General features: G+C 46.6%; 1 protein-coding gene across 3 annotated transcripts in view; it reads left to right on the top strand.

The window, feature by feature from the left end:
* The first annotated feature begins 4,028 nt into the window (after nt 1-4,028).
* Nucleotides 4,029-10,401, top strand: part of PIR (pirin) — an 89,168-nt gene continuing 82,795 nt past the window's right edge. The window contains exons 1-2 of one of the 3 annotated variants that reach the window (XM_089324801.1): nt 4,029-4,141; nt 6,070-6,196. In XM_089324801.1, the coding sequence (XP_089180927.1) occupies nt 6,101-6,196 (96 nt within the window). In that variant the 5' untranslated portion in view covers nt 4,029-4,141; nt 6,070-6,100. Of the gene's footprint in view, nt 4,316-5,377; nt 5,608-6,069; nt 6,197-10,401 lie in introns of those variants that run through there. The other 2 variants (XM_002719917.6, XM_089324800.1) reach the window with 2 other exon arrangements.

The raw sequence follows: 10,401 nt of genomic DNA, 5'->3' as shown, positions 1-10,401 counted from the left end.
ATTATGTTTGGAATGCAAATTTTTTGCACCAAAATAAACTTACTTTGCTTTTTTTTTTTTTAAAAAAGATCTATTTATTTGTTTGAAACACAGAGTTACAGAGAGAGAGAGAGAGAGAGAGAGAGAGATCTTCCATTTGCTGGTTCACCCCCAAACGGCAGCAACTACTGAAGCCAGGAGCTTCCTCTGGGTCTCCCATGCAGGTGCTGGGGCCCAAGGACTTGGGCCATCTTCTACTGCTTTCCCAGGTCATAGCAGAGAGCTGGATTGGAAGTGGGGCCAGCACCTTAGGAGGCAGTTTAACCCTTTACTCCACAATGCCGCTCCCTAACTTTTTAATTCCACTTTCCTCAGACTTAAAAATCTCCTTGTACTATGTATGGCTGCTTTTGTTGTCCAGTGTCAGAGTTGAGAAGTTGTGTCAGAGATTGCACACAAGTATTGACTACCTGGCTGTGACGGGAAAAAATTGCTAACTCATGCTCTAGAAGAATCTTGCCAACTATGGCATGACCTGGTAGCTTTGACTTTACTTCAAAGGCTCAACTGAACAGTCACTGAATTGCACTGCGTACAAGCTGCAAGACTTGGAAGCAAAGGAAGTAGACAAAGAAGGATTTCTGTATGTAATCATTCCAGCCCTGATTTCCACTTAGATTTAAGTTATTTTTTCCAAAATTTTCTTATGAAAATTTTCAAAATACCAGTTTGAAGAAGTTAAGCACCAATACACCATCATCTAGATTCTACCATTACCATTTTACTCTATCTGCTTCCTCATAGTTTTGTCCCTTTATCTGTTACTTTTTTATCCATCAATCTACCTTGTTATTGTTTCTTTTCATGCAAAGTTGTAGACATCAGTATACTTCATCCGTAAACACCTCAGTGTATATCTATAGTATTAACTAGAGATGAATAAAAAGTGGTTTTTCATTTGAACTCTAATAATGTGATCCAGAAAGTAGCCTTCCTTTGGTCAGAAGACTTTACAAAAGCTGAAAACTGAGAAAGGTTATCAGGGTAATTGAGTTAAGTATCAGGGGAATCATTCACCTAAATTTCTCCACTTCCCTGGTTCACAGATGAATTGGGCTTTCAGGGCTAAGAGTGTTTTGCCTGTGATGGACTCCAGGAAAGTTCTGGAGCTCACTAGGTAGGGTCATAAGCAGTTCTATTCTGGGACACTGCCGAAAACCCCCAGGGAAATAGTAGAGGAATAGTTCTGAGTTTCCTGCAACGGTTGATCAACTGTAGCTCTTGGGTCACAGCCCTAGTGGATGGAACATCTTGGGCCTCTGCAGAATGTTCTCACCAGGGTGGAAACGGGACTCACATGTACTCATCTTTTGGGACTATACTTGGCAGTCTCCCACCACCCAGTGCATTAATGGCCTTCCTAAACTAATGTTCACAAAATAATCAGTCCTTATCTTGAAGCCAGTTGATTTTCTACATCCAGGGCGTCTGAATCCTTAATATGGAATAGTCCAGAGATAGACGTCATTTAATGAATAGCAGCTATACGGCCTTGGGGAGGCAAATTATCAAAATCTGTAAGGAAAAATTTTGAAATCGATAGCTTGAAGAAAAATGGAATCATTTAAGGAAGGCTTTGCTCACTGTCTTCTCAGCATGGCATTTTCTTTACTTTTCCCTGGAGTACTCCGGCCATTGGTGATCTATCCAGCTGCCTGCCTGCTCCTCATCTCCATCTGGTTGGTAAAGGACCGTATGAAAAGTGCTCAAAGCTAAATGCAAGAGTCACACTTCTCATCTTGAATGTGGACTCCGATATGATGAGACATTTTATGTACCCTATACCATGTGTAACAATTCTCCCCTCTCCCACCTCTTCCCCATTTTAAGCCTTCTGGCTTTCCAGATCTGCTCCTTTTCTTTCCTGCAAGGGCCTGCAAAGGAATCTCTGCTTTTCCATGACTGGGCATACCCTTGGCTTTAGCTTCTACTCATATCCAGGCTCTTAAAGATAAGAAGGAGGAGGAATTCTCCTGGTACAGTGTGGAGGTGGCTGGGATTCTGGTCTCAGAGGAAAAGGTGTGAAACAGAAGCATCTCTAAGGATATCACAAACCTAGTAACAAACCTAGTACAGAGATAGCTAAACAGGTACAACTGAGTCTTCTTGTCGGTTGTTATGAAATTGTTCTTACAGATGCTGCTCGGAACAGAAGAGGTTACACGTGCACTCCGAGGTTGCTGCTATGGCTGGTGGGACACTACGTTTAATCGCTAAGGCCTAACTTAATAATTGTTTGTGTTGCTTGATGGCTTGTTGCCTTGATAATAATTTCAGTGGATATATCCACTTTCTGAAAGGCTAAGTATTTGTCGTTAGCCTGGAGAGCTTTGAAAAATCTACCTCTTCTCTTGCATAAGGCATATGTGGCAGCTATCTGTTTTCACAAAACAAAACACTCAGACACTGAGTGGCTTAAAACAACTATTTTTGTTTGGCTATGCTTGTGTGAGTCAGGGAGTTGGGAAAGATGAGGTTGGGTCTTAGGCACATGGTGCCAGCTGGGGCAGCTAGGGCTGGAAGATCCATTTCCAAGATGGCTCTTTTGTGTCCTGTGCCACAGTGTCCTTAGCCTTTGTCTCTTCTTTCACACGGTGTGTCCTTCTCCATGTCCTCTCCTTCACATGACACGAGCTTCTGCCAGAGTGCTGATCTCAGGGTCATTGCTTACAGGGCACTGGCTTCGCCGAAGCAGGAAGCAGAAGCTGCCAGGCCATGTCAGAATCACACCCAGAACTGCTACAATGCCGCTTCCGCCATATCGCATTGATGAAAGCAGCCACAGGCTCTGCCTAGAATCAAGAGGAAACACCATTTTTCATGGAGGAGTGTCAAGGTCACAGACTGTGGAAGAACAGTATGTGAGATGGATGCCACTGTTCAGGCCATCTTAGGAATATGGAATCTTCCAAAGGACGATAAACAACGGATATGGGGAGTGATGTATAGGTGTGGTGATTGCCAAGTCAAACATCTCACCCAGACTTGAGAGGACAGGCATTGAAGGCTTACCAGAACAAGTGATATGGAAACAGAGCTAGTTGCAAGATGAATGAGAAAGAAAGTATCAGAAAGGCAAGACAAGCCAACAAGATGGAACACATACGTTCTAAGGCTAAAAGTTCAGCACAGTAGGGAGGGATGGGCTGTGCCTGTCTGTGGGGGTGTGGGGCAGGAGTGGGGTGTGCTTGTCCTTGAGCAAGCACCGTAAGGGTGAGGCAAGATGAAGGACATCACAGAATTTTCTCCTGAGGGTAATGAGAAGCCACTGAGGGTTTTAGGCAACTGTCATTCCCTTGGCCTGGGACTTGGAGAATGGATGGGCCAGGGCAAACCCCAAGGCAGGAAGAGTGGGGTGGCTATCAGAGAAGACTGTGTGTGGCAGTCAAAAGGAGAAGGACTGAATGTATTGAAGACTAGATGGGGAGTCAAGATCATGGGCTTTCTCAATGCAATGGCAAGAGAGGGCAGTTTGCAGGCAGTGAATTCTTCGCTGGGGAATGTGGAAGCATTTACTGAGCACTGCGAAGGGCCGCACAGGGAGCCCAGGCTTCTGTTTTACTTGGAGACAGTTGGGGGAGTAATTATAATGGCGATAAGCACCAAAGTTAATTATCCTATGGCACTTTCAATATTCATGTGTCTTATCTCATTTAGCCTGGAATCACCCCAATACGAAGGAAAGGGTGCGCTGGTTCACAGACTCCACAACAGGCAAATGGCAGGCAAGCCACTTAGGGTAATAAACAATTGTGTGAAGCTCAAGACGTGACACACCCATTGACTTCTTACAACCTCATGAGGTTGGTACTATGAGCGTCCCCACCCTCATCTTATCCAGGAGGAACTGGGGGCAGGCAAGGCCGAGCCACCTGCCCAAACTCACAGCAAGTGGTGTCTCCAGGAGGTGGCAGCCGCACTGGAATCTGTGCTGAGGCCGCGGCCACGTCAGAGCCCCTGCCCGGCCCACGCAACCCTCCGGGGCCCAGCGCGCCCCCCAACGGCCAGGGTGTGCATCTCATCTCGTGGCGCAGCGCGGGACGGGCGCAGAGCCAAAGGGCAGCAGAGGCGGAGGCGGGGCGAGAGGATCCGCGCGCTGCCGGTGAGTCAGCCAGGGCCGTCCCCGCCCAGGCCGCCTGGGAATCAGACTGCGGCCGCAAAGCGCTGAGTCACGGCCGAGCGCCCCACCCGCGCGCCGGCCAGCTCCTGGCGACCCGCGCCGCGCAGAGGCTCCGGTGCCGCCGCCGCGCCCCTCCTGGGCCGCCGCTGTCGCCGCGTGAGTGCCTGCGGCCCCGCGCGGGTGGGCTGGGTGGGGGTGGCTGGCGACCAGCCCGCGAGATCCTGCCTTGCCCAGCCCGCTCTGGACAGCTGGGGGAGGTGTCAGAAGATGCCCCGGTAGTACCCTGAGGTTTGGTGACAAGGGTAGCCGGCGTCTGTTTCTGCAAAGCTGTGAGACCTGTTCGGCTCCTCTTCTTCGGGAGACTGGAAAGACTCGCAAGCAGTCTCACTGTTTGCTTGTATGTGGCTGCGGACGCGCTTGCACTATTTGCAGTATCCAGCTCATTTCCATCACCCAAAACGTAGGGATTACCTGCCGGGGAGGATACAGTTTAGGACAGGCCTTGACTAACAGCAAAGTTTAGCTTGGTGAAGCCCCTCTGGATAACAGCAGCAAACCTTCTCGGAGAATGAATGCACCCTTCTTAGCTAGGCATGCATTATTCCCATCTTACAGACAGGAAAACTGAGGCAGACATCCTCAGCTCACAAAGCTAGTATGTGGTGGACATGCAAATCCAAGCTGTTTGGGTCCAGAGACTTTAAAAAAAACCCATTGCTTAAGGCTTTTATCTTTTAAAAAGTAAAAAAAAATTTAAAAATTGTCTATTATTTGAAAGGCGGGGTGGGGGAGGGAGAGAGAGATCCTCCATCCACTGGTTCACTTTCCGAATGTCCACAATGGCCCCCAGCTGGACCGAGCTCAAGCTGGGAGCCGGGAACCCAATCTGGGCTTCCCGCCTGGGTGCCAGGGGCCCGATTACTTGAGCCGTCACCTGCTGTCTCCTCAGGTGTGCATTAGCAGGAGGCTGGAGTGGGGAGCCCATCTGGGACCATAAGCCAGGCACTCTGATACGGCATGCGGGCATCTTAACTGCGAGGCCAGATGCCCGCCTCAAGGAGTCTGTCTGTTGTTAAAGCACCTCGCTCGCTTCAGTAGGAATCTTTGAAAGAACTGATTATGTTTCACTTGAAGAAGAGATGAAGGGGGTTGGGAGTACCATCCGCAAAGAGTTGAGGTAGTAAGAGGGTTGATTATATTTGTTCTCCGACAGGCCATTTGTTAGAGTTTACACTCTGCGAAGAGGAAACAGGGTACAGGTGTGTCCTGAAATGTGGGATGCATCGTCAAGGGCAGCTCATCTGCAAGCTGCCTGCATACCAGATTTTTATGAGAAAGCGCCAAGGATTCTTGGCTGGAAAATTGGCCCTGAACTGCAGGGCCAGAATGGTCTTTGAATTCAATGATTCGCGAAGCTCTCTCAATGCCAGCATCTTCAGCATGCTCTGGTATGAGTCACCAACTTTAGTTTTCCTCTGTGCTCCTTGTGTTGACACGCAGATCCCCCATCTGTCAGCCTCACTGGTGGCACTTACCTCACGGGGTGACACTGGGTAGGGGTATCGAGAATGTTCAATGAGGTAAAGCTGATAAAGTGCTTATTAGGGGTCCTTAGTAAGGACCCAACAGCACTGTTGTTGTACAAGGTGGCTGTAGGATCACTTGAGAAAACAATAATGAGTGGAGTACCGGGCACCTGTTAGTACTCAGATTCACTGTCATTGTTCACCACCACTACTGCAATTTTAAATCGCTGAAGCCAGGCCCTGAGCATAGTAAGCAATCAGTAAGTTCTAGCTGGGGCTGTTGGGGCACATCTCATTTTAAGATCCTTATTTCGTAGTCCTTGGGTGTCCCTCCTTTGTGACTTCTTTCTTGTTGCCCCTCCTTTTGCCCCCCATCCTCTACAGCTCAGCATCTGAACACTCTTCAGACTTTGGCATGGAGTCCTCCAAGAAGGTCACTTTCTCAGTGCTCAGCTGGGAGCAGCCGGAAGGGGTTGGAGCACGGGTCCGCAGAAGCATTGGCAGGCCCGAGGTATGCTGGTCGGGTGGCTCTTCCCTACTTTCTTTTCAGAAGGGCTTGGTGGGACACTGAAGGATTTGAGAAGAAAGGGCCATGAGGTAGTGAGCTTCCTTGTTGGGGCTCCTAGAGGACCAGGCCAAGCCCAAATGAGATTTTTTAAAGGATTTATTTATTCATTTGAAAGGCAGAGTTACAGAGGCAGAGGCAGAGTGAGAAAGAGAAAAGTCCTCCATCTGCTGGTTCACCCCCTAAATGGCCACAATGGCCAGAGCTGGGCCAATCGGAAGCCAGGAGCCTGGAGCTTCTTCCAGGTCTCCTACACGGGTGCAGGGGCCCAAGGACTTGGGCCATCCTCTACTGCTTTCCCAGGCCATAGCAGAGAGCTGGATTGGAAGTGGAGCAGCCGGGACTTGAACTGGCACCCATGTGAGATGCCGGCACTGTAAGCAGTGGCTTTACCTGCTACACCACAGCACTGGTGTATTTTTCCATTGTATGAGCATTCTCTTATTCTCCTATGCCTAGCCTTACTTTTGACCATTAATGTTCTTACATTTTTTCACACTGCCATCTTGCCAGAAAGACAGACCTCTAACCTTCCCATCTCCGGAGGATGCAAGCATATATCTAATGTTACTTTTCAAACTCTCTGCACCAAAGCTTATGTGTCTGAAGAAAGAGCTCATAAACTTTGGACCCCAGAGCTATTTTAGCATACAATTTACGATAGTGCTCAGTCTTAGGGGTCTCAAGTGATGTGTTTCCTAGGATTGCAAGTTTCCAAATAGAAGAGGAATCCACAGTGCTGTTGCTGAGCCTTTCTGTGATTAACAATAAAGAAGAGGTGGAGTGGGCCTGGCTCACTCACACTCCTTATTCCAGTTATACCTGGGCCAGGCAGCCAGGCTGGGATTTGAGTGGCTGAATAGCTGGTGTTGGTGGGCAGTTCCTCTGCTCCCCCTTCCACCAGGTACTTCTCAGTGCATTGTGATTGTCCCTGGGCCACTCTTATTTTTTAAATGAATAATTTTAAACAAAAACACAAAGAAAAGAAAAAGAATCTCCACATTCCAGTATCCACAGTGATCAGCTCATGGGCAGTCTTGTTGCATATCTTCATCTGTTTCTCCTCTCAAAGTATTTTGAAGAGATCCCAGCCATAATTTCATTTATAAATATTTCAGCTTGTGGTGCTATAAGATAAAACTTTTAATTAAAATAAATGCAATCTCATTATCCTGATTAAAAATTAGAAGAATACCTTATATCATCAAATACCTTTGACTGATCTTGGTCTCCACTGCTTTAGCCTCTGTAGATGGTCCTCTCCTTTATCAAGGCCTCTAGATACTACGTCAAGGTAGAGGGGCAGAGAGTCACAGCTCAAGTGCACCCCAGGCCATATCTAGATCTGTCTGGGATCTAGTGGTGGCAGATTCCTTCTGCCTTCTCATTGTTACTGCCGGGCCCCAGTGTGGAGGTTGAGTATACCTGTGCTGGTGGAGTCTATTTTGAAGGGCCTTTTCTGCTGCCATATCGTCTTCTAGGCTGGCCTGATTCGAGGCTGCTACCACAGGTTTGATTGCCCTTAAATCAGTTAGGATTAAGTTCCACTGTGTGTAACCAAAAGCATCCTCCAAAATCAATGGCTTATGGAAGTGTTTGGGTTTCTCTTTGCAAAGCCCCGGAACAGGCAGTCCAAGGTAGACCTGGAAATGTCACACTTGCTAGAGACCTGTGCTCATTCTCTCTTAGGTCATGATTCTTTGCATATCCTTAGCATTACTCCCAGATATTTGCTTGCTTTCTCTCTCTCTGGAATAGGATTGGACACTCCAGTCCATTTTATAGGTGTGTTACCCAGGAGTGCCATAGGAAGGCTGTAAGTACCCACTTTCTTGCCTTAGTCTTGTTACATGCCTTGAACTATGGGGCATGTTTAGGTGATTGTGCGTGATTCACTTGGCTTTTTTTTCCTCCTGCCCTTTGTTATGAGAACAGCATGACCTTGATAGTGGCCACTGTTTCAACTTGAGTCCCACAATGAGAATGTAACCCACATAACAGGACTTTGGGGAGCCCTTTTGCCTTGATAACCACACAAAAGAGTAACATTTCCTCAAAGCTGTCTTTCAGGCCCACACGGGGGAAACAGGTAGCTGAAGCTGGTTGTGACCACAGCCAAGGCAACTGAGCTGTGTAAATGTCTGAGTTAACATTTCCCAAAATTTAGTGCTAAGATCTCGGCTTCCAGGAGGAGCTTAAACCTTGTTACCATGACCTGCAATAGATGTGTAAGCATGTTCCTGAACTGTGCCTGCATGAATTTGTGCCCACCCCTGTACATGATGACAGGTACTGCCACTCTGACATACTCATTTTCCCTAAGATAAAAGATACCCACTTCCTTTCTGCAGGGACCCATGACTTTGGAAGTGATTCCTGGTGGTCTTATTTACTAAAAATAAAGAGTAACTTTATATAATAACTCCTTCTGGTGTGCTCCTTGATTATAGTTACCAGGGAGCAACTCACAGCTTTGTGGATATCAAGAGGCCAATGGAACCCAGCAAATCCTAGCAAAATCAGTCTGCCAAGGCTTTAATCTAATGCAAGAAAAATTATATCTTGTGAGCTATTGGACAAAAGGATCTTTAGAAATACACTGGTGTGTCTACAAAGAAAACCCCGAAGAAGCTACAGATGAATTATTAAAATTAAGAGCTTAGCAGTGTTCAAAATAGGCATTTTATTCACATTTCTCATCCCAGCAGCAAACTGTTAAAAACAACTTTAAAATGCTGGTTATAACACTATTAAAAATATATTGGAGTAGGGGTGCCAGTGCTGTGGCGTAGAGGGCCAAGCCTCTGCCTGCAGTGCCAGCATCCCAAATGGGCGCTGGTTTGAATCCTGGCTGCTCTACTTCCAATCCAGCTCCCTGCTAATGCACCTGGAAGAGCAGCAGAAGATGGTCCCTACAACCACGTGGGAAACCTGGATGAGTCTCCAGGCTCCTGGCTTCGGCCTAGCCCAGCCCTGGTTGTTGTGGACGTTAGGGAATGAACCAGTGGAAAGAAGATCTCTCTGTCTCTTCTCTCTCTGTATCTCTGCCTTTGAAATAAATAAATAAATCTTTTTTTAAAAAAAAGTATGTTAGGAAACCATTTTTAAATATATGCAAAGCGTTTATGGAGGAAATTATAAGTATTAAAAACATATTAAGAGCCCTAAATAACCATGTTTTTAAATAGGGAACTCAGTATTATATAAATGGCAATTCTTGCCAGATTGAGCCATAGATGCAAGGCAATTCCAATCAAAAGGTCCAACACTTTTGTTCCTACAGTCTGATGAATTTTCTAAAATGTATATGGAACAACAAATGGCCAAGAGTAACCAAGAAAATCATAGATATACTGATGACAGCAGATCTGTGTCTACCTCCCATTTGAGCTTGAGATGTGTCTTAAGTTGCTGTCTTGCATTGCACAGTATGGGGTACGTTGAATGAGTTCTGTTCATACAGATAACGTTTATATAGATATCTCAAACTCAAGGTGACCTCAAATGAAGTTGCCATGGCAATTTCAAGGCTGCTTCCTCTGTTACAACAGAGCAACTGAATGGCCCTACCATCTTCCCAGGCACCATCGCTAGAAATGTGGGAGTCATCAAATGCTCTTTCTTTTTGCTTCGTACGTATCTACCCAGTCACTCAACCATTCTCCATCACTACTGTTCTTGCCTTAGTTCTGGCCTTTGGCCTTGCGCAGACTTATTGAAATGGCCTTCTAAATACTGCTTTGTCTCCTTTCTTCCCTTCCCAAACCATCTTCCAGAGTCATCTTTCTAAATCTGATTGTCTGAACCCCTCATTAAAACCCATCAGCTTCAGGATAAAAAAATCCAAACTCCTTTAAGATTTGGCCTTTGACCATCTCTTATCGTAATTCCATGCTCATCGTGCGCCCTAGTAAAGTAGTTTCCTTGCTGTTCTTAAAGCATGCTAAGCTGTTTCTCCATTCTTCTACCTGGAGTAGCCTTCATTCTCCTCCTCTCCCTTTGATATTGATTAATTCCTACATATGTTTCAAGACCCAGGCCAAGGGGCCGGCATTGTGGCATAGCGGGTACGGTTGCCACTTGTGATGCTAACATCCCATTTGAGCGCTGGTTTGTGTCCTGGCTTCTCCGCTTCTGATCTGGATCCCTGC

Source organism: Oryctolagus cuniculus, chromosome X, assembly GCF_051225735.1.
Source record: "Oryctolagus cuniculus isolate XC-2025 breed Fujian yellow rabbit chromosome X, ASM5122573v1, whole genome shotgun sequence".
Lineage (NCBI taxonomy): Eukaryota > Metazoa > Chordata > Mammalia > Lagomorpha > Leporidae > Oryctolagus > Oryctolagus cuniculus.
Note: the sequence above shows the minus strand (reverse complement) of the source record. Positions and strands in the feature narration are given on the sequence as shown.